A 24,473-nucleotide genomic window follows, 5' to 3' on the forward strand; every position below is an offset into this window, starting at 1 on the left:
TTTTACCTGTGGTTTGTATGAGGTTTTATTTTTGCTTTTATGTGAAAAATGTATTTATAACTTCACAACAACTTGAAATTGAGTAGGAATTTTATTGGTGTGTTCATTAATTGTATTTAACACCTTGTAATTACTTTGTATTTTCATTTTACAGATGGAATACCTCAGGTTTATTATTTTGGCCCATGTGGCAAATATAATGCTATGGTGCTAGAACTACTTGGACCTAGTCTGGAAGATTTGTTTGACTTGTGTGGTAGGACATTTTCTCTTAAAACCGTTCTTATGATAGCCATACAGTTGGTAAGTAGAATAGATGTTAATTTCAGTGTTCACTAGAATAACTAAATTAGTCTGCAATGGATTAAATGCTTATTTAACTTAAGAGATTTGCAGTTCTCGTGTTTTAAATTGATGTCAGTGGTCTTTAAAGAGCGTGTGATACAGTTTTAGTAGGAAAACTGTCTTATGTTACTTCCATTTACTTTGTTCCAGTTTTTCAAGAGTCATTGCACGAATATAATTACATTACATCCTTGGAATTCTCACAGGTCACAACCTGAAATAATGAATATTAGTTTGACATACTCTTATAAAAAGAAAACTTTAATTAAATATAAATAATTCTAGCATGCAAAAGCAGTTGGATTATGAGACTGCTAAATAGCATAAATATTTTTCCCGAGCATTCTTGTAAGCAAGAAAGCAAACAAACAAATGAAAGATTCCTCAAACCCTCCCAGAAATTATAGCACAAAATTATTTAATGAAGAATTATTGTCTTTTTTGAAGATTTCCTTATTTGGTTTTGACCTAAGGGTGGGTGGAAGTGCAAAGAAAGACAATTAAATCTATGCATGTTTACCTTGATGATACGAGTTTTAAATAAGTCCTTATGAAATATTAATGATACTGAACTTCTACTTCCCTGAATATTACTTATGAAGGGTAAAAATAGCTGTTTAAAACACAACTGTAATTGTATAACAGACCTCCAGCTACAGACATATAGACATATTGAGCTTATTTACAGCCAAAATGACCAAGGTCTTTTTTTAAAATGCCGAAGTTATCACAGATCCAAAGATCCGTTTTATTTAACACTTCCTGTTCCTTTCTGAATACAGAAATTTTGATAGAAAGCGATCCAACTGGAATGTAATTATATGCATAGTGATGAACTTTCAGTGCTTCTCTTGTTTGTACCTCTAATGTGTAACAGATCTACATGAAACTTTGCTGCTCACTGCTTGATGACGGTTTCTGGTTTTACTTCTAATGTGCACAAAACATAGTTGTACTACCTGTTTTTAAAGAAGAAAACTTCTGTTAAATACATGATTCATGACTAATGTCCAGTCTGAAGGTTTCCAACACACAAACTGATGTATCTGCTCAGGGAAAGTGTACAATTTTTATTGATCTTAGCTGGGAGCTATCTTGTTAAGAACAATATCCCTTTGATTTTAAGATGGGGGTGATTTCTTCTAAATATAAACTCCATGTAAGATATGTAGCTTCTAACACGTTTTAATGTGATAACCTGAAGCTTAAACTAAACTTTCTGGTTTTGTTGTTTGTTTGTTTGTTTGTTTGTTTTCCTTTTTCTTTTATTAAAGATTTCTCGTATGGAGTATGTCCATTCAAAGAACTTGATATACAGAGATGTAAAACCTGAGAACTTCCTAATAGGACGTCCTGGAAACAAAACCCAGCAAATTATTCACATTATAGATTTTGGTTTAGCAAAGGAGTATGTAGATCCAGAAACAAAGAAGCACATACCGTATCGAGAACACAAGAGCCTTACAGGAACAGCTAGATACATGAGTATAAATACACACTTAGGAAAAGGTATGTGTGCTTTTTAAGTGCAGAAACAAGAATTGATCAACAGCTGTGATTTGTCATAAACCATCTTGTTTTGTAGTTGTAATTTTTCTCAGTCTGTAGTCATTAAGAACTACAAGTTTTGTGTACTGTGCAAATACAGTTTGTCCTTATGGAAATACTGTTTATGGGAATAATATTTTCTGAATCTCTAATCATCATGGTGTTGTTTTGGGAATTGTTATCTTTGTTAGATATATATAAAAGAAAGATGGGGTATATCTTTTTGTATTATAACATCTCCACATTTAGAAGTATACCATGGCAGAGTGAAGTGTCCAGGAAGCAGATGCACTAATTAAAGATAGTAAAGTGAATAGATTGCAACAACATAGGTTTTCAATGCTATCTTGCTAGTTTTCTGTTCTCTTTGAAATGCATCATAAAATAATAAAGTAGCTTATATATGATACTGATTTCTTGATTATTTTTTTTAGTGCTTACACTGTTAATAAGGATTTAAAGGTTATGATAACGAGCTAATGAAAGGACAGAATATATATAAAGATGAAAGTGGTTATTATTGAATGAATAAATTTACCTGGAAAAAGGTATGAGCACTCAGATCTTTGTTTATTCCAGTTATAAAGAGGTTTTCTAGTGAAAACAGGTTTGATCCCTTTGAATTTGTGTAAACTGGTTGTTTATCACTGCATGGTAATCACTGATTAGGTTGCTCTTTGAATTGGTCATAAAAATGTTGCACAATACACACAGCTCAACTGTAAGTGCGACTGTTATGGCAAATGAGAAACCATTCACACTTTTCAGACAGCAAGAAGGTGCTTTATCAATAAAGCATAACCATAGAATCATTTAGTTTGGAAAATACCCTTAAGATCATTTAGTCCACTATTAACCCAGGACTGCCAAGTCCATCACTAAACCACATCCCTAAGCACCGCATCTACAGATCTTTTAAAATATTTCACAGAATGGTGATTCAGTCACTTCCCTGTGTTCCAGTGCTTGAGAACCCTGTTGGTGAAGAAAATTTTCCCAGTCTAAACTTTGCTGTGGCACAACATGAGGCTGTTTTCTCTTGTCCTGTCACTTGTTACTTTGGAGAAGAGGCTAAACTTTCAGATAGTTGTAGAGGTCTCCCCTGAGCCTTTTTTTTCCTTTGGGATGTAAACAACCTCAGCTTCCTCAGCCACTCCTCAAAAGACTTGTGCTCCAGACCCTTCACCAGCTTCATTGCTCTGTTTTGGACATGCTCCAGAACCTCAAATATAGGATTTGAGCTTTCTAGACTTAGCTTTTGGAGCTCAATTTCCTCAGATAAAGGAAGCATTCACTGTATTTTTCAGGCATGAAAGCTGATGTCAGCTTAGGGTGACTTAAATTTTTGACACTAGGCTCCCATCTCCATTAGACAGAATAGACTTTTGAATAATATAAAATTTTCAACAGTGGCACAATGACTTTTAAAATCAAATAAGCTTTTTATTCCTTCTTAAATAAGAAGATTCCCTTATCTCATTTAAGAAAATAAACATGAACATGAAACTGGTAATTACTTGAAAAACACAACTGAATTTTGTTTACATGTCTGATATTAACACAGGAACATAATAAATGACTACAAGGGTGACTTTTCCACTCCTTAAGTAGAGTCTTGATCTCTGGTTAGATGTGTTTATTGTTGTTTAATCAAAGAATGGTCTGGGTTGGAAAGGATCATCTAGTTCCAACTCCCCTTCTGTGGGCAGAAAAACCTTGCACTAGACCAGGTTGCTCAAAGCCCCATCCAACCTTGATCACTTCCAGGGATGGGGCATCCACAGCTTCTCTGGGCAAACTGTTCCAGTGTCTTGGTACCCACACAGTAAAGAATTTATTCCTAAGATCAAATCTAAACCTGCCCTCTTTCAGTATGAAACCACTGCCTCTTGTCCTTGTAAAAAGTCCCTCTCCACCTTTCATGGAGGCCCCCTTTGGCTACTGGAAGGTGCTGTAATGTGCTCTCTGGGGCTTTCTATTCTCCAGGCTGAGCAACCCCAACTCTCCGCCTGTCTTCGTAGGAGAGACACTCCCTGATTGTCTTCATAGCCCTTCTCTGGACTCGCTTCATGTACTTCTTATGTTGGGAACCCCAGAGCTGGATGCGGCATTCCAGGTGGGCTCTCACTAGAGCAGAGCAGAGGGGCAGAATCCCCTCTCTCTCCCTGCTGGCCACTCTGCTTTTGATGCAGTCCAGGATATGATTGGCTTTCTGGGCTGCAAGCACACGTTGCCAGCTCATGTCCAGCCTCTCATCTACCAGCACCACCAAGTCCTTCTCAGGGCTGATCTCCGTTCTCTGCCCAGCCTGTACTTGTGCTTGGGATTGCCCGGATCTAGGTGCAGGTCTTGCACTTCTCCTTGTTGAACTTCATGAAGTTTGCACAGGTCCACCTCTCAATTGTGTCCAGATCCCTTGGAATGACATCCATTCCCTTCAGCGTGGTCACTACACCACACAGCTTTGTCTCATTGGCAGACTTGCTGGTGGTGCCCTCAATCCCACTGTCCACATCACTAGCAAAGGTGTTACCCAGCACCTGTCCCAATACCAACCCCTGAGGAACAGTGCTCCTCACTGATCTTCACTTGAATATTGAGTTGTTGCCAACAGCTTAAGAGTGCAACCACCTAGCCAATTCCTTGTCCACTTGTTCCATCTGTCAAATCAGTGTATCTCCAGTTCAGAGACAAGGATGTCCTACATTAGTGTCAAAGGCTTTGTACAAGTCCAGGTGGGTGATGTCAGTAACTCTTCCATCCTGCACCAACACTCTGTCTATGTGGAAAATCACCAAATTTGTTAGGCATGATTTACCTGTAGTGAAACTGTGTTGTCTGTCATCAGTCACCTCCTTGTCTTCCATGTCGCTTAGCACAGTTTCCAAGAGGATCTGCTCTGTGATCTTGCTGGGCACTGAGGTGAGACTGACTGGCCTGTAGTTTCCCATGTCTTCCTTTTCTTGCCTTTGTTGTAATGGGGGTAATGTTTCTACTTTTTCCATCTGTGGGAACTTCACTGAACTGGAACAATTTCTGAGATGTAATGGATAATGGTTTAGCCTGAGATTCCCTCAGGACTCATAGATGCATCTCAACAGGTCCCAGGGACTTGTGCACCTTCAGTTCCTGAGATGGGCTCCAGGCTCTTCTGCAGTGGGCACCTTAATTAAAGGTATAAATGAAAATAGGGTTTTTTTTTTTACATAAAGTCCTCATTATTCTTAAGACAACAGTATGACATACAATGTGTACTTGTCATGCAACTTCATTTTTCTGTAACAGAATCATCAACTTTGGGATTCATTATTTTTTTCAGAAAGTAATGCTGTTCTGTCCCTTATGTTATTGTATGAAATCCTATCATTTTTAGTAAGACTGCAAACTCTAGGTTTCAAATTTTTTTTTGCTAAACTTTATGGACTGATAGTTCAAGTTAAGTAGGTTGTCAATTTCCATTTCTGTATCTAACCATGTAATCTTCTTGGTAGCTAATACTGTCTTTTCTGATCCAAGCAACTTTCTTTGGGGAGGAATGTAGTGTTTATAATGGATGCTTACTAAAGACTGAATGTCTGTTGTGTAAACTGTATTATGATTATGTTATTGTGTATCCTAAAAAAAAGATGATTTCTGGGAATAACCTGCTGAATGAGGCTCTAATGTTTATTTAAATCAGTCTATTTGAATTGAGATAATTGTCTGTAGTTTATGAACTAAATAACAGGTACCAGTTTCTTATTAATTTAGCTTGCTTCAGGTGACCACTTTGAGAGAGGAAACCATCTGCCCTAAAGCTTTGTTGTGTGTTTGTCATCTTATGATCTTATTACCTTTTAGGCAACATATCCTCTTAATCTCATTAAATTGTGATACACTAGCATCTGTATACATTAGCAGCTCTTCCTCTAGCTTATGCTTGAAATCCTTTTGTCTTCTAGTTAGTCCACTGCTAGTTTTTTTCCAGTTTTCAGAGGTCCTTCTTTGAATAATAGCAGTATAATCTTTGGGTTTCCTGTTTCTCCAGCTCATCTTGAAGATTTCCATCCATAGGAAAATGTATTTGATTACTATTTCTTAATTAGCTCAAATTGGTCAGTGAAGAACTTAAATGGATTCTAAATAATAATCACTGTCCCTTGAACTAAAACAAACAAAAAATCCTTTCTTGTAGTAGAGTTTTGAGAGCATTGTGAATTCAAGTGGTGTATCCTAGAAGTAGTTCCCAAAGAACTGTCCTAAAGAAATATCACCAGCAGTCCAAAGCTCATTTAAAAAAAAGACCCTGAAAACCAAAAAGCCAAAATCCTCTTAATTTAAAATAATTTCAAGATAAAGATTGAAAGTTTCACCTTTCATAGATAGGATTCTCTGTGAAGGAGCCATTGCCTCCATAAAATACTTTTTTTTTTTTTTTTTTAGAGCGGAGTAGGTTAATTTTTCATCAGCATAACTTGTAGAAATCAATGTGAAAGAGAGGGATTAGCAAAAACCGAACAGAACTTTCCAGTACATTTTTGTGGGCTGCGCCTTAGTGTTGCCCATAGGTGGGCCGTCTGTTGCACACTTGTAACATTCTGTGAAGTACTCATTTTCTGCATGCCCACCCTATCTCATAAAGAATTTCTGCCAGCAACTGGAGCCAGCATTTCTTTCACGTGCTGGAACCTGTCAGGCATAGAACTCTACAGCATAAAAAGAACTCTGTAGCTTATTCCTGCTTTCTTCTTACCCTGTGTGATTGTATCAGGATAGCATGTGGTCAGTAAATGAGATGTTGTGGGGTTGGCAGAGAAATTCAAATAGAATCAAATTGTCTCGAGGGCACTGAGAAAAGTGGCAACAGTGGGCAGTGAGAGTGGAGGAGTGAGCACAAGAAGAGTGTTGGCAAGGAAATTGGAAACATGGAAATGAGTGAAGGAGAAATGATCATGAAAGAGCCTCATATGGCTGGCAGATGTGTGATGAAGTAATGGGCTAAATATAGAATTATCATGCTAGTATGTGTTTACTCAGTGTTCAGATGAGAAGGTAGGGATAGGAATAGAATATTAAGTACGTTGTTCTATCTATATGAAGATTAATAATTGTTCTTCAGATGCAGTATATTTATGGCAATGTTGATCAAATCAGAGCCAGGTTGACTTTGTTAACTTTGCTGTATTTAAAAAAATCAAGCAATCTTTTTTTTAGTTTAATTTCCGGCTCCATTTTTCTTGTTGTCGAAGCATAGCGATTTTGTCTTGTAAAATACTGGGTGAAAACAATTTTATAATTTTGGTTTTCTGCCTTGTGTCAGGGTGGAACTCAAATTTAGATTTGAATACTGCCTGTTTCCTCAATACGTAATGCAACGTGTAACATTTGTTTCAACAGCAGTACGGAATGAACTCTGGTGGAAATGTAAAAATCTCTTTTCTACAAGTAATTTAAAGACTCGATATTCTCTATTATGTTTACTTTTCCTACAAATAATGGATTTAATTTAAAAACTATATGAAATGTGCTTTGAAAACTTTGAATGCACTGTGTTTTACTTGTTACTTTCTGTTTTAACCTTCTGTGAACTTTTTGAAGGACTGCCACTGCTTCAGTGTAGATGAAAAATTATAGCCTTGCCAGACATTGTGTACTGTAAAAGCTTAAATATCAGCTAGACTTGAGAGCAGGCTGTATGTTCATGCCTCTTTATGTTGGTTTCTATACAAATAATAGTACTTCTGAGCTTTCTTCAGTCCACCATTGACTTGCTCAGAAATTCCATAATGAGTCCCAGAGGAAAAGACTGTCTTCTCCATGGCTTTATAGAGAAAAAATGAATTAAATTTAAGTTTTCTTAAACTGTTTCAAGTTCACAAGTAATGAATTAAAAATATTGTAATTAAAATGCAATTTTAAGGGTCAAACTAAATTTTAAATAAACAATATTTTAAAATAAAAACAGTTTTTTACAGCAAGATAATTTGCTTTAAGTACTGTTGAGATGAGTATACCTGCAGTCTGCATCTGCTTTTTTTTTTTGATTTTAGCTGTGTTTGTAATGCAGGGCACAGTACACCAGAACCCCCCAGTATGCTTAGTTTGATTTCAAGTACTCTACATCTACCAATGATTTTTACATAATTTTGAAGCTAACCTTTCAAATATAATGTAAAATTACTCAGATTGAATTTTCTAATAATATTTGCCTTTCATTTCAGAGCAGAGCAGAAGAGATGATTTGGAAGCTTTGGGTCATATGTTTATGTATTTTCTCAGAGGAAGTCTTCCATGGCAAGGTTTAAAGGTAGTGGGATTTGATATCTTCCTCTGTCCTATTTTCAGATCATCAGCTTTTATTGACATGTTTAGTTTTTTCTTTTTGAATGTTTGTCTGCAGGCTGTATAACTTCAGATGCTTGTTTTGTTCTTGTATCATAGGCTGATACATTAAAAGAACGTTACCAGAAAATTGGAGACACAAAACGAGCAACCCCTATAGAAGTATTGTGTGAAAACTTCCCAGGTAATGTCTACTATTTATAAAAATGTTCTTATTGATTTATAAAACAAAACTGGGATAGGTAATTGCTTAATATCTGGCTTTAAAAATAAATAAAATAATGCTTCCAAATACATGTATTATGTACTATGGTGATAAATCACAGAATTGGTAAGGTTGGAAGGGACCACAGTGGGACACCTGGTCCAACCTCCCTGTTCAAGCAGGGTCATCCTAGAGCATGTGGCATGGGATTGTGTCCAGATGGTTCTTGAATATCTCCAGTGAGGGAGACTCCGCAATCTGTTCCAGTGCTTGGTCACCTCTCAGTAAAGAAGTTCTTCCTCATTTTTAGGAGGAACTTCCTCTCCATCAATTTCACCCCTTTGCCTCTTTTGCTATTGGTTGGCACCACTAGAAGAGCCTGGTTCCATCCTCTTGGCACGCTCCCCCTTCAGATATTTACACACATTAATTAGGTCCCCTCTCAGTCCTCTCTTGTCAAGGCTGAACAGGCCCAGCCTTTCCTTCTAAGAGGGCCACTCCTCCCAGCTTTGTCATCAGTGAACTTGCTGAGGAGGCATCTACCGCTTCATCCAGGCCATTGATGGATAAGTTAAACAATACTGGGCCCAGAAAGAAGAATTATCCTTTTGGAGCAGCAGCAAGCTAATGCTGTTTTTCTTAAAATGTAGATTCTTCTAAAGGAAACAAAAAAATATTATATGTATGCTTACAGTGATCAACTAGTCTACACTTTTATGTTCACACATAAAATTTTGCAAGCCCTTTAAGCTCAAACATTTTTAATATGTTTTTAATAATAATATGTTTTTAATACGGTGTCATACCCCTGTTAAAACCAAGCTGAATTGGAAGCAGCTTGAACTAATATTTAAATTAACTTGCAAGTTTTGGGTGTCACTTCTAGCTCCCGTAAGTGCAAGGAGAATCAATGAGGTATTGGAAAACTGGGGAGAAGCAAATATGACATTTTTTAAAAGTTGAACTAAAGTGTTCAGAACAGGGGATATACGTAACATGGACATGATTTTGCCAAAATATAAATAAACACCTTGAAAGGTAATAACAATATCACTGATAGGAAAAATAGATTTGCTGAGAATAGCTCATGACAAACTGATTTTGTTTCCTCTTATGAAAGGAAATCCTGTCCACAGCAGGCCTTGTGGACAGGAGGCAGATACTTTGTCATATACCCCTTTCTTTACTTTTCCTTAGTCTTGTCTCTGTGAAATTAATTGAGGGGGGGAAAGAAGTAGAGGCATTTCTTTCCCCACTTTTTTGGCGTACTGTGCATTAGAATTGGAAGGTTGAATGGAAGAACTAAACAGGTAATGCAAAGGGAAAATTAGTGAGGGATCACTTGGTAGGATATGTTTAGAATATGGCAGTTTATCTCAAAGAGCATTATTACTATTAAGTAACTTTTCTTTCTGGTAATTCACAGATTCATAGTGAACAACTGTTCAGGTTTTAGGGTGAGAAATGCTTTAAAATGAAATAATTTTTTTTTAGTTCCATTAAAAGAGGTAATGAGAATTACGTATATTTCTTATTTATGTAGAGGAAATGGCTACATACCTACGTTATGTAAGAAGGTTAGATTTTTTTGAAAAGCCAGACTATGACTACTTAAGAAAGCTCTTCACAGACTTACTTGATCGGAAAGGCTATATGTTTGATTATGAATATGACTGGATTGGAAAACAGCTGGTGAGTACAGTTAAGCTGTTAGTAATATAATGGCCATTTTATGTGATCGGTTTTGAGTCAGTGGTTCAGAACTGAGTTTCAGGAGATGTGCACCTCAAGGCTGTCATTAGAATTGTTAACAGCTGCTATTACAAACCCATTTTCAGATGCATTTTCTAACATTATCTTTTGGCTTGAGTGTTTCATATTCTTTCTCTTTCCAGACATACTCTCAATGTCTAAGTACATCTCTGCTCAATCCAAAATGGGGTTGCATAAAGAATTACTTTAACCCTTTAGTCAGGTTTCATCAGAATGTTCTAACTGCTAACTGAAGAAAGTATCAGCTTAAGGTCTTTCAGAATATTAATTTATAATAATACTTAGAATTGCTACTTCAATTATGTAATTCTTAGTTTGTTTTTTTCCTTTTTGATGTTAGTGTAAATATCTAGTGAAACTTTTGATTTAATTTGATGATTTTGTGTTATTGGAAACTGTCAGATTCAAAGACTGTTTTCTTTTACGAACCAGTAACTTTTGATGAGACTTAGAAATTTGGGTTTTTTACCAGTAGCTTCGTATTATTTATATTTGTAGCCTACTCCAGTGGGTTCAGTACATTCAGACCCTGCAATGTCTTCAAACAGAGAAGCATATCAACACAGAGACAGAATACAACAATCCAAAAATCAGGTAAACTGCTCTTGTAAGATTATCAAAATTAGTATGTTTTTGTCTAATGATTTGTGCTGTTATTGATTTTATTAGAGCTCCAAAATAAAATTGACACCAGGTTTTCTCTGTTTTGACTTGGATTTAAGTAGATCCTTGTTAAAGTTTACAGATCTAGAAATACATTAAAATGTCCTAAAAATTTGCTTGTTTGAAGCTATGATACAATGTACTTTACATTGCTAGTGCATTTTCTCTCTGATACTTCTTTAATCACTGTCACTTTCCATATGCCATGTCATCTATTTGGGTTCATTTTGGTAACGTGTATGTACAACATTTTTGCTTTTTTTTTAAACCAGGCTAATGACCAAGGTGGTAAAAATTTTAGAAATTCGGAGTTGTGTCCATTTACCTTAGCAAAGTTAGAGGGTTGCATTGGTGTACCTTTTCTTACTACGAATTTTGAGTTTTAGCTGCTTCACCTCTCTATAAAAATGTATGTGTAGTCATGTGTAAGTATGTTGATGATGCAGAAGTGCAATCTATATAGGAATTAAGTGTATAGTGCTTCTGTGCCTTTAAAAAAACCCCAATAATAATTAATGCACAAATTTTTTATTTTCGTAATTTTTTTTCTTTTGCATAAATTCCTAATGCATTCAAAAATGGTAGTCAACAGACCATAGGGCAGCTTGGGACTCACAACAAGCCAATCCACATCATTTGAGGGCTCACCTGGCAGCTGACAGACATGGTGGCTCGGTACAGGTATTTTCTACTTCTTTGCATGACTTAAATTAGTTGTTTTCTGGTACATAATACTGTTATCCTGTAGTGTTTGACATGATTCATGTTTTCATATTAAAACTGCTTTCCAGTAATGCTCAGAATGTTACTCCTTGGTTCACAGTTGTCAAACTGAAATTAAAACAGGCATAGAAACTATGGAACTTTTTGTTTGTGGAGTTTTTCCTGCACGTTTCTTAGTGAAAGTCTAAAACAATTGAACTGTCTTTTTAATGGAATATGCACTTAAAATAGTGCAAGCAACTGAAGTTTACACTTTTGATGTGTTAGTTATATTAGCAACTAAAAACCACTATTGACTGAATTCAGTATTATTAAAGCCATTTTTTTTCATTAAGAAAACTTCCAGTTAAAATATTAATTGGTGATGCTTGTTTAAACTTTACTATTTTTGTTCAAACAATAGTTGACAAGAAGAATGTTTCCTGGAGTAGTACTTCACACATATCAGCGAAAAAAATAGTAGAAACCAACAGTTTTTCCTTTATTATTAATTTCATTTTCAAAGCACTTTTTTCCTGTTATATTTTTAATTTTTTTTTTTTTTTTATTTTTGGTGTCTTGCTCTTTGAATGTACTTAGGTATGAGACAGATGGAATAATACATAAGGAAATCTAAATTTAATATAGGATTCAAAATGCCAGCTGCAAAGTCTCCATGAGGTTTTGAACTTTGAGTCCAAAATGAAAACAATTTAGCTTATCTGGGTGGAAAATAAATTGTCTGTTGCATTTTTGATTCTAACAATCTAAGTTATATATGTTTCTTCTGAAGTCTTGTTTTGGAAAAAATTTGTCAAGGCCTGAAGAAAGAATGAAAAGTCCAGGGTACAAAAAACAGTGCTGCAGTCTTGCCAGTGTGATAATTCCATGTCTTCTTTAAATGCTTTGGAACTCAATTAAAACTTAACATGTTCTAAATTTTGCTGCTTTAGAAACAACTGTCATGTATCATATAAGAAAATCTAGTAATGATAATTATCACTATGTATCAAGAAAAGTTTCAAAGTTTTCTGCTTCTCATTAGCAAATGTTTTAAAAACTTTATGGTATATTTAACTTGATTTGCAGTAGTTCTCTCAATAACATCAGTTTTAAAGGAAATAATTAATCTTTTGAGAACAGTATAGTCATGTGGAATCAAAGTTGGATTTGGAGTTGTCTTCTAAAATTATTACTTTTTTAATTTTTTTTTATTATTAGAAAGAAAACATATTTAATGTGTTAAGTTACAGTCAGTAGAACTTTGAAATTGTATATCATATCACTTGTTTGATAATTGTAGCACTTAAGAAACCTTTTATTCTTTGTCAGATAAAATGCAATAATTGCAAGAGATATGCTAAATACCCTTTGGAGATGGGGAGGACATTTTCTAGGAAATAACAGTAATATGCCTTACTGTTAATATAATGGGGGGGGGTTTCTCAAAGGATTTTTAGATACTTGCTTTCATGTTTTCCAATCCAAGTGACGAGTGTGTACATGCTTGAGTTGGATCCTTCTTTTTAAAGTCTGCTGTCCAAGGAGATAGATGGGAATAATTAAACAGGTGGTCCTGGGAAAGAAGTGTGAGGGAGAATGCCATGTGAAAGCTCTACCAATGCTAGAGTTGGGCAGCCTATTTAACTTGTGAAAAAATCATTCATTATTTCATTTGCTTTGTGTAAGAAAAAGGAAGAAAATAAGAGTTCTTGCAAATGCCTTTGCATACTGTCACCTGTTCTTTGCAATAGTCAGGATTGCTAAGTTGTATTGTGTATGCTTTCCATCCAGAAAGGGACATATACCTGTCTTTTTATTTCTTGATGTACCCTACCCTTACTTGAGTAAACTAAAGACAAAGGCTTCAGTTTTTGATCAACCACTGTTATGAAACCTTGAGTGCGATCCCTGAGGATCTCTTTAGAAAAATTCATTTTGAATTTAGATCATGGAGCAGAAATCCTGAATTATTAGGACTGCAGACAAAGTTGACTACAATATTAATCGGATAGCATTACTTTATATGGATTAGTGCAGGCTGTAGTTGTGGTTAGTTGTGTGGTTATGCACAGGAAGTTCCACATGAACAAGAGGAAGACTTTCTTTACTATGAGGGTGGCCAGGCACTGGAAGAGGCTGCCCAGACAGGTTGTGAAGTCTCCTTCCCTGGAGACATTCAAAAGCTGTCTGGATACAGTAACAAGTAATGTGCTCAGGAGACCCTCCTTGAGCATGGGGGTTGGACCAGATGACATCACTAGTGGTCCCTTCCAACTGTAACCATTCTGTGCTTCCTTTGGACCCAAAAACCCCTTTGGACAAGTTGAGCAAATTTTTTTTACCCTTACATCGTCAACAATGCTCCTGTCTTATTTAGCAAGTACTTCTGATGCATTTTCCACTGTGCTTATCACTATTACAGCTGGATATTTCACAAGAAGCAATGAAATTTATCTGGACAGTAAGATACCTGGTGAAGTGGTTGGGATCATACTGTATCTCCTTCCAAGTAAATTTGGACAATGATGACAATAAATATTAAGATACTTGTTAAAAAAACCTGAAAAAACCAAAACCAAAACCAAACAAAAAAAACCAACCCACAAACCGAAACTACTAACCTAGAGTGTTTGGTTCAAAATGCCTGACCCACCATCTTATTGTTAAAGTACAATTCCTATTTATTTCTGTCACTGAATGTGAAGTGCTTCTGTCATGCGCAGTGATATGAAACTAAACTTAAGCCACCTTCTTGAAACTACACTGACTTACCTACCATCATAGAAATAAAGCCCAGCCTTCCTTCAGTTACGTTGACTAAAATGTAGCTAATTAGATCCTGCAATCTCAGACATCTTTTGTTTTGTTACAGGGCAGCAGTTTTTCTTGGCAGTAGTTGCTATTTTAGTCAAACATGAAAAAGAAGAGAACTCAGCCTAATGTAGGCATATGGCATGGAAAATGCCTTAAATGTAGCAAACTTCTGAAGCTCTGTACTTAAAAAAGGAACCACAAAACAAACCTCAATAGGCTAGGCTCTTAGTTCTGGCTATAAATAGATAAGATACAACTGCTGCATTAAGAGGAAAGCTTGGAAGGGTGAGGGGAATAATATGATGATGACTTTTCTTCCTGCTCCTTTTGTCTACATTAATCTCTGACCATCAGGCAGCAGCTGGTAATAATCTTGAACTGTGGACTACTGTTGGTCTCTGCAGCTGATTAATTTTTTGGCAGTAAGTGTTTTTGTGTTCTAAAAATCAGATACCATTTATACTCTTCAGTCTAGCAAATGTCTTAGTTTTCCCTTCTTCTAGTGAGTACTCTTTTGAGATACAAATGAATCAGGCCATACAAAGATGGAAAGATGGAAAACTAAGGAGCATAAATACACTAAAGAAGCAGAGATAGGGTTAGATTGATTGGTATCAGGAAAGTGTTTAGTGCCTTCCCTTAAGACTCTGAAGAGACGTGAGGGAGATGAGCAAACCTGATCCACTGAGTTGCTTTGCTTAGTCCACTCACTGAGTTTGTCATGTAAATGTCAGTTCCACTAATAGATAGGAAACGAAGTTTCTACAAGAGCATGGGGATGCCGGAATAAAACCTGGCAAAGAAGCTATTATTGAAATAAAAAGAATTATGGAATTAAAAAATCTATTGGTTTTTTTTAAGATTTAGGAGTTAACAAATGTGAGTCTGGCACTGGCATAATTTCAGGTCTTTCTGGTGATTTCAGGTAGTAAGCTCAACAAATGGAGAACTCAACACAGATGACCCAACTGCAGGCCGTTCAAATGCACCCATCACAGCTCCTGCAGAAGTAGAAGTAATGGATGAAACAAAGTATGTCCTTGTTTTTGTATTCTTTGGATCTTGTGGGCTCAGCTGCTTCAATATTTTTCTCATACAGTTATTAAAAAAAAATATTATCTAAACTAATAGCCACTGGTGAGGGATAAAACTCCAGTGCTCTGTCTAGTTTTGTCTTTAAATTTTTAAGTAGAAGACTTTCTATAGCTTGTACTTTTAGGCTAAGCCTTTAATAACACATCTTGCTATGCCAGAGAAGTGCATGCATTTTTGATATTTCAACTAATTTTGAAATATTTAGGACAATCTTCTGACTACCAACAGCTATGTGTGCAAGATGTGAAATTCTTTCTCTGTGTGGTATTCTGATTCTCTTTTTTTCCTTACTCTCCTTCTGTATAGCTGCCAGAAAGTGTTGAACATGTGGTGAGTTATACAGCATAAGCAGGCAGAAATAGCCCCAGAAGCTTTGTTCTTATTATTGGGTTTAAAACTAATAGCAGAGAACTTTAAAATAAAATGTCCATTTGAAAATCACAAAACATGTTTTAATTCCATGAAAAAATTAATTGTTTTTACAAGCAGCTGCCTTCAGGAGCTATTCTGCCAGCTTCAAATACTGCTTGCTTTTAAGTTGTGTAGTCTGTGATGTACTTTATTTCAACCTTTTTAATGGGCACTAGAATATTTTTTCCTACTTACTATTTTGTTTTAAAGGGGAAAACATTTTTTTCAGATGTTGTAGCTTTCAGCCAGTATTTTAACATCTAGAAAATACCTAATAAATAATAAATGCTAGCCAATGTTTGAACTTTGCCAGTTGTCTCTGTAAATGAAATATTTACCAGAGTATTAGTCTTTAACAACCTGCTAACTAATCACTAAAACATAACTCAAGGGTTCCTTAAAATTACAGTGTAATGAAAGGGAGAAATATTAATGTCAGTTAACGTGGGATGGACAACTAATGTTTATGCATTTGAGTAGTAAACTCAAACTTGCAAAATAGTACAGAAAAATATTCTTAACAGCTAAAGGCAATGTAACTTATAACATGTTTTATTTTATAATTGTACCTGGAATAGCATTTTATAAGGATATGTGCCCTAGTTTATTGTCAAATAGGGGCACTCAAATATGAAGGATACATTAGTAACAGAGCAATCCAGCAGGCATTCCTTAATAGCAGTTAGTGTTGTAGGGACCGTTTTCCTAACTTTTAGAAAAGGGGAAATTTTTGAAAAGCCAGATTTTGAGGTTCTGGTGTGTAAGGTTTATGTGCATGTGTAGTTAATGTTGTCGTGAATGGAGGTGTCTGTTGTGCCACATGTCCGCACCAGCTTTCTGTAATGACTGAAAAGAACTATTCTTAATCTGCCATCTTTGTAGAGTACTGTATTATTATTTTACTGTCAAGAACACAGTTTTCTTATATATATTTAAAACAAAAAAAGTTCTCAAAGAGCAAGGATGTTAGTAGGCTGTTCATGGATAAATTCCCTGTCCTCTCCCTTTGAATAAGCACAGTGACAACCTTCTTTATGCTCAGTTCATGTGCACACAGGAAATGATTAAATTTCTCATGTTTCGAATAGTGCTTAGCACAGTTCAACCCATGTTTAGTTATCAACTTTACTTAGTTATCTGCAGAAAGTTAAAAGCATTTGTAGTAGCTAGGATGCTCAGCTGCTGTAGAAGTGTAGAAGTTTATTTTCTCTGATGTAAATATGTGATGGACAAATATGCTGTCCTTGACCTCTTTTGCCTAGTCTTTACTTGTTACAGATGAGATAACTAGTCTCAATATCCTACTCTTTAGATACATCTTCTTTTATTCAAGTATGAAAGTCAAATTAGTTTTCCAGCACTGTCTATTTAAACTGCAGTTTCCTCAGTCCCTGGGGTTTTTTTAGGGGGTAGAAGTTGTTTTATATTTTGGCAGTAATAAACATACATGTGTGCCCCTCACCCACACCTGCTCCCCAGCATTGCTAATAAGCATCAATGCATAAGTATACATATTTTTTCAGAAACAATGCTTTAGAAGGTTTAGGTAATTTTACATTTTAACATAATAGTTACAATCTTAATATCAAAAGTATTGTGAGACATTTAAACATGCATTTATAGATTTTTACACTGCTGAAGAATGTAAGGAAATGCAATAATCACTATCTTTCGTGTCTGTGATATGGACATTTTTGGTGTTAAGGAGACATTGTTTTCCAAAAAGACTCACTTTGTACCTCTTTCGTAATCTTTTCTCCTTCTGAAAATATGAACAAAGCTAACCTCTTTTGCTGATGTCTTCTGTTTATAACACAAATATAGTTTAACTGAATATTAGCTCTTCTGTCAGCATTTCAGTGGAATACTTTTCAGTACTCAGTATATTCAAGATTTTTTTTCCATTGATTTATTTTGTTGTTTTGGGACATTTTTTCAACACTTTCATTGTTTGATAAATATTTCTGTACTCTCAGTATATATTCTAAATCTTATGTCATTTTTGTGGTGTTGCTGTGCAGCAAGCATGAGCAGTAGGTGTCAGGTTTTTGGCATTTTGGTGGCTTGGTTTTGTTTTTTGGGTGTTGGTGATTTTTTGTTGTTGTTGATGGTTTATTTTTTTGTTTGGGTTTTTAAAAAAGTAGCTTTCAGCCCTACTTCAGTTGTTACTTACTGGAGTTGTAAACCAAGGAGAAAACTAACCTGATCACTGTTCTGCCCTGACATTTGCTGACCAATCAACCTCTCTTTCCTTTACTCTTTGCTAGAACAGTTGCTTCTATGAGATGTGTGATTTGCATAACCAAAAGGCTCTGCCATGGGAAGACAGAGAAGGGCAGACAGGAAACCATCTGTCCTTTTTGCGTCTTCCATCCTCTTTGACACTGTAAACACTTGTTACTAATCCTGCAGTAAAGTGCTGCCACGTGGTAGATGGCAAATATAAAAACACAGCTATCTAAACACAAATTAAGTTGCTTTAGCATCTTGAGTGAAGGGACTGTTCAAGTGGTAGAAGGAAGGATATTTAACAGGAAAAAAGTTTTAAGAAGGATGTTTTAAGAAGGACAAGAAATGTTCATTACATGCTGAGATTACTACCTTAGATAATATCTCAAAGGTCACTTTAGATTGTACAGGAAAAGTTTAGTGGTTTTTGAGTTTTATAGATTGCTATTATACTGCCTACTTTAGAAATGTTTTATAAACTACAGGTAAAGAGGTTAGCGGTCATTAAATGATTTATGTAAAAAGAAAAAATCCTTTCCTAGAATTAGAGATTTTTAAAACTTTTTAAAACTTATTTATTCTTATGTATTTTGCATGTATATTGAATGATATATTTGTAGCCTAATACTGTTTAATAATACTCCATTTTGTAGCTTTAAATATGGCTACAAGCATATTGTATTATATATAAATGGTAATAACACCCTCTAGTGACAGTATCCTTAGGAACATATCTACATTTTTGCTATGAATTATACTAGTTGAGAGACTATGCACTATGGAGCTCTAGTTTCAGAGTTATGTTTCTTTCATAAAATTTATTATCAGGCAATGCAGTCTGATCTTCCTTATTCCCATGTAAAGGTGCATATATGCCTTGGAAGGTCTAGCACTTCTAGACTTAAAAAGACACATTTCAGTGTACTTCAGTTTACATTTCCAAGAGAGTCCTGTGTTTTACAGTTCTCCATGGAATTTACGTTCCTTTAACCTTTTTAGATATATTACATATTAATAAGGGATTTATTTTCCTGCACCATGCAAGAGTCTTCAGCATTTAGTGATTTGTCCTGAACTGAAATACTTGAATAGATCTTGTAATTTAAAAAACCCCAACTGTTCATAGAAATGATGCTCTTTGTAGTAGTATCATTCGAACTCCAGAAGACCAGGATTAAAAAAGCAGTGAAGATAGAATTCTTGAATTCTCATTGCATAGTGCCATTCTTCTCTGGTTGAAAGAGAAGCAGCAAACTAAGTGGGCTATGCAGAAGGAATAAAGGACAGTATGAGATTTGCAGCAAGGAATGGTTAAAATTTTTTGATAAGGAACCAAGAAAACCTTGTGTCCTTGAACTACACAGGATACAAGCAATCTGAAACATTTAAGAAGTGTGATCTCCTTGAGAGGTGCTGCGTATAAACAAAATTTAGTTGAAGAGTGAAGAGTTAAATTCTAGATTGTCTTTCTAGAATATAAATTCTCTGCCACACTTTCATCTTCCTGCAGTTACTTATGTAACCTGGGTTCTGATATGCTAAAATTATGAATCAAGACAAAATTTTTCTGTAGGCATTCCTTGAGGCCTCATAATCTCAAACAAGTATAAAGTGATTTACCATCACAGTTCAGGGTAGGATTCCCTCATTTACAGACTCATAGGATAATTCATGTTGAAAGGGAGGGAGCACTGTAAAATGCCTTTTTTTTTTGTGGTATATACATATATAAAATTCTTGTGAAAAGATTGGGGTCAAAGAAAGATTAAACTGCATTGGCGTCCATACATCTACGAGTAAATTCAAAGCTGTAAGATAATGGGTGTTAGCTGGTATAGGCAGATATTGAAAAAAAAGGCTTAGTAGTAATGGGGGAATTACAGTTACAGTCAGTGTAGCCTTCAAAACCAATTCTGTCTCTTCTTTTACAAGTACTTTAAAGTTAGTAAATACATTATGATACTTCTGCTAGCTGTAAAAATACTTACCTATGTAGTTTCCCCTACTGAATTTTAATTTTGGGCTTCCTCTTCATCAATAACCAATGTTTTTTTCTACTGAAAGTTATGTAACTCTCAGAGCAGTTCTGGTCTGCCTCTGCCCACTGCTACTTTTTCAGTGACTGAGCAACAGGGTGCCTTGGATATTTTGAGAAGGTAACTTCTGTCTCCCCTTACTTTAGATGTTGTTCTCACCCCCTGTAGAACCTTATTTTTAGACCTTTGTTCTCCCTGATTTTCAAATGCTTTCCCCATTTCCCATATTCCAAACTAAATTGTCTGTATTTCTTTTGAATTTTAGTGATATAAAATGCTTGGTGAACTTAAGGATTTACTGATAGGCTATTGATGGAGTACATTTATACTTTCACTTTTGTTGTACTTCATAGTTTAAGACCCTTTGGTGTATAGCACTGCAAGTGATAATTCAATAACCAAACCACAGAACTCCATGAGGCAAGCTCTGTTAAGGTAGACAGCTTGCATGTAAACTTTTGATTGTGCAGTGTTAATGCTTTAGTAAATGGAAGCTTTACTTTTAAAGGTGGTGTTCAGGAGTTGGGAGTTGCCTAAAATAAGGCTAACAGTGCTTTCAGATGAATTAATTTTCTTTGTGTTCTTTGTTGCTTTCCTCTTCAGTTTATTTTCAGAAGTACTTTCTGGACTTCTGCAGTCCTCTGTGTTATCTGTCCCTAGCTCCCTCCAGTTCTTTTTCATTTTGTAGTGTTCTTTCAGGTACTTTCAGATGGTCTCTGTTTGCTAAGTAAAATTCACAGTATTAATCAATAAACTAGAATAAAGAATGTCAGTGTACTTAATACTTAAGCTGTGATTTTTCACTGTTGTAGTGTTATCACAGCACTGGATGAGAACATTAATTTTATGTTGTTCATGAATATTTTGTTCTAAAAAATTTTGGGGAATAGCTTTGGGGAAGGTTTTTCCAAGTTCTGGTTGACAAAGGAAGCTCAAGTTTTCTTGTATTAGCAACAGTACTATCTTAAGTGCACAGTTTAGGTGATAGAATCTTAAGTGCAAGCTTCTGCTTGGAATATTACCAGTTAAAGAGTACTCAGGTAATGGAGTGTCCTTTACTCTTACAAACACATTTTTAAGTCAGCCTATAGTGCCTGTGCTTTTGATACTCTCATCAATACTCTAAACTTAGTAGCTATTTCTAGCTATTTCATTTGATACTTTTTTCCAAAAAAAGATGAAATGTTTAAAAAATATCTCTACTTCAGTTTCTTTCACTAATAAATCAATCATCTGCAATAGTGTGTTCTTTTTGGTGCTGGCTATGCCTGAACTATGTACCTACGTGAAACATACAGTAATCAATTTAGTTTTGCAGTTTCTTTTTATATCATATGTAATTTGTGTCACACTTGCAGGTGCTGCTGTTTATTCAAGCGGAGGAAAAGGAAAACCATTCAGCGCAACAAATGAACATGGGAAAATGCTTAGTTGTTCACCTGTTGTCTTGTGATCTTAAAAAAAAAACAGCAACAAAACCCAAAGCAAAAACCTCCAGAGTAAACATGTTTTCCAAGGACTCCGTGAGAAACAGTGTCATGCCTGTGTGCTTTGATTTGGTTCTTCTGCATCGAACTTTTGTTTCTTTAATTCATCTATTCTGAAAGCTTTAAAATATTGTCGAATAGGAGTGGTTCTTTGACCGTCAACATATGGACCAATGATGTGATAGAAATGAACAGTATCTTGAGCAAAAGTGAACTTGAGAAGTATTTCTTCTTTTCTAGGAAGTAGCAACTGTGTCTTAGATGAAGACAGATGTCATGAATCTGTTATTTGAGTTTGTAGCAGTGTATCAAAAGCAGTTCTCTTCAAAAATGCAGAAGAAAAATATGAATGCACAACCATATTGAAAAACAATAAAATCTTAAGATTTATTTTATGACACCTGCATTGTTTTTCTTCTTTTGTCCCAGTATTACTGCTGATATTGTAGCCAAATGGTCACTGTGTAGAGATACTGGGGAGGCTGATTCAATTGTTGACAGTTATCTAAATGCTGGAGATACTAATGAACAGAAAGTATTTCCAGTAGCCTCTTGGTTTGAAAGTCTGCTTTTGTTATGCTTACAATGAAAACTGCAATACAGTAGAAATTACAAGAGCATTTGTACAAAGAATACAGAAGTTTGTATAATTTAAGCTGTGCTTCTAATAATGTTAGCAAAGTTGAATTACCTTCAAAAGAGATCTACAGAGCAATTATAAAAGAAGAAATGTGATTCTGATTAAAGCGTAATCAGTATTAAAGCCTGTATGCTCACTAAGGTAACTGATGATTGACATCATCTTTAATTTGAAAATATGGATGTGCCATGAAAAGTTAGAGATGTATTTGTAAATTATTTTGCTCTTTAATTTAGAAAACAAATGCAATGGAAGTGAGTTAGACTTCTCTCTATACCAGCCCATAGCACCCAAAATTTCCCACGATTGTTTTCTTGGAAGTTGCTTGTCTTGCAGCGTAAGATAGGATGGCAAGGATGTGTCAGGTATTTCTCTACAGTCCCATGAAGTGCTTGCAATATGAGCAAACCAACAGTTCTGTAGACAAGACAGCCCATTTTGCATTTTCTTTTTCAGAAAATATATGCTTATTTTAAAGCCATAATGACAGAGTTATGCTTTTGTCATGTTTAGCTACCAGTTATTAAAGAAAAAGTGTGAAAGATGGAAGTGACTAGACAGACTTATTGAACAAAACTCAGATTATCTCCATTTTTTTTTTATAATTCTAGCCATTTTTTTCTATCCACACATGTCTTTTGGCATACTTATTTATTTTTAATCTGTTTTGTGGTAACATTTAAAATGTATATTAAAATAAATGCACACTTTTGAATTAATCATTGCATTTACAAGAATTTTAATTGTATTTGGTAATTTATTTATCCTTAAAAGCCAAAAGTGTATTTTATTGTTTGGATTGTGTGCTTATATGTATACTTTGATCTTCATTGTTATTTGTGTTCATGATCTCAAGTGTTTGTTTTAGAAAACCTGAACTTGGTCTACAAAAACACGCAAGGTCGTAAGGTTTCCACTCCAATAGTCTGTGTTATTGATTATTTCAAACTCATGAAGTTAGTTCTTTGTCTTTATTTGAGCTGAAAAGTAGGTTACTTGACCATTCTCATATGAAAACATCCTTCTTTGTAGTACTTGACCAAATTTTTAGCTTTGTACATGTGGTATGTACACCTGATGAGTTTTATTCTTGGAGGTTTTTGATCTGTACAGTGTTTGTATGATCTGAACGCCATACAGATAACAAAGTGTGAATAGTATGGACTTAAAATGGTCAAATATATAAAAACTGTTTATTTGCTGAAACGACTAGTATCTAGGCACTTGCTTTTCAGCAATTTTTTTAAGTGCTTGACTTAAATGCTGAAGAAGGTTTTCTTTTAGTGGAGCAGTCAGCACTGGTATAGGTATGCCAATATGACTTGTATTTATATCCTGTTATTTTTCCTGTCTAAACTAATGAAGTAAATGTTGGTTGGATATCTAAAGATGAAATACATCCCTATTTAAATGTAAGACAAAAAATAAAGATAGTTTTGTAAAATTTGCCTTTTTTCCCCCCCTTTCCTACAGTCCTAGATGAAATAATGATAGCTCTTATTTTAAGAATTGCTGAACAGATTTTATCTTTTTGCATGGCAAGGAATTTGAAAACATGATACTCATAATGCTACCTTGACTTGCAGTTATAGTTATGTTTGTTTAGTTAAGAGGTGTTACTGTTACATGCTTTAATAGATCTGATAATAGCAATAGAATGAAGAGACTTCAATGCACTCATTTGAAATCTACTCAAAGATAAAGTCTATGCTGGTCTCTGCCACCTGGAATAAGACCTGAAGAGGTCTAGGAAATTCATTAAAAGAAGGAGTTTTGGATTAGAAGAGACCCTTAAATAACATCTAGTCCAAACACAAAATACCACCACTGCCCTCCAGTATATGGAGGGTATGGAAATCTTTCAGTAGATCAGGTAGCTCAAAGCCCTATCCCACCTGATTTTGGATGTTTCCAAGGATGGGGCATCCACAACTTCTTTAAGCAACCTGGTCCAGTGTCTCACCAGCCCCATGTAAAAAATATCATCCTTACATCCAATCTAAATTTACCCTCTTTCAGTTTAATCTGTAATTTCTTGTTCTGTCACTACAGGCCTTGATAAAAAGCATCTCTCCATGTTTCTTATGTAAATATTGAAAGGCCAAAATAAGGTAGTACTAGAATCTCCTTTTCTGCAGGCTGAACAACCCCAGCTCTCTCAGCCTTTCCTCATAGGAGAGGTGTTCTCATCCTCTCATCAT

The 24,473-nt window shown here is 35.2% G+C and overlaps 1 protein-coding gene across 11 annotated transcripts in view; it reads left to right on the top strand.

Annotated features, from left to right (window-relative positions):
* Positions 1-22,032, top strand: part of CSNK1G3 (casein kinase 1 gamma 3) — a 65,495-nt gene extending 43,463 nt beyond the window's left edge. For 8 of the 11 annotated variants that reach the window (XM_064642255.1, XM_064642261.1, XM_064642253.1 and 5 more), the window contains 11 exons: positions 155-303; positions 1,620-1,854; positions 8,094-8,179; positions 8,314-8,398; positions 9,963-10,111; positions 10,691-10,786; positions 11,441-11,536; positions 15,300-15,406; positions 15,776-15,799; positions 20,174-20,265; positions 21,504-22,032. In XM_064642255.1, the coding sequence (XP_064498325.1) occupies positions 155-303; positions 1,620-1,854; positions 8,094-8,179; positions 8,314-8,398; positions 9,963-10,111; positions 10,691-10,786; positions 11,441-11,536; positions 15,300-15,406; positions 15,776-15,799; positions 20,174-20,231 (1,085 nt within the window). In that variant the 3' untranslated portion in view covers positions 20,232-20,265; positions 21,504-22,032. The remainder of the gene's footprint in view (positions 1-154; positions 304-1,619; positions 1,855-8,093; positions 8,180-8,313; positions 8,399-9,962; positions 10,112-10,690; positions 10,787-11,440; positions 11,537-15,299; positions 15,407-15,775; positions 15,800-20,173; positions 20,266-21,503) is intronic. The other 3 variants (XM_064642258.1, XM_064642257.1, XM_064642259.1) reach the window with 3 other exon arrangements.
* The last annotated feature ends 2,441 nt before the right edge of the window (positions 22,033-24,473 follow it).

Source organism: Pseudopipra pipra, chromosome Z (genome assembly GCF_036250125.1).
Source record: "Pseudopipra pipra isolate bDixPip1 chromosome Z, bDixPip1.hap1, whole genome shotgun sequence".
NCBI lineage: Eukaryota > Metazoa > Chordata > Aves > Passeriformes > Pipridae > Pseudopipra > Pseudopipra pipra.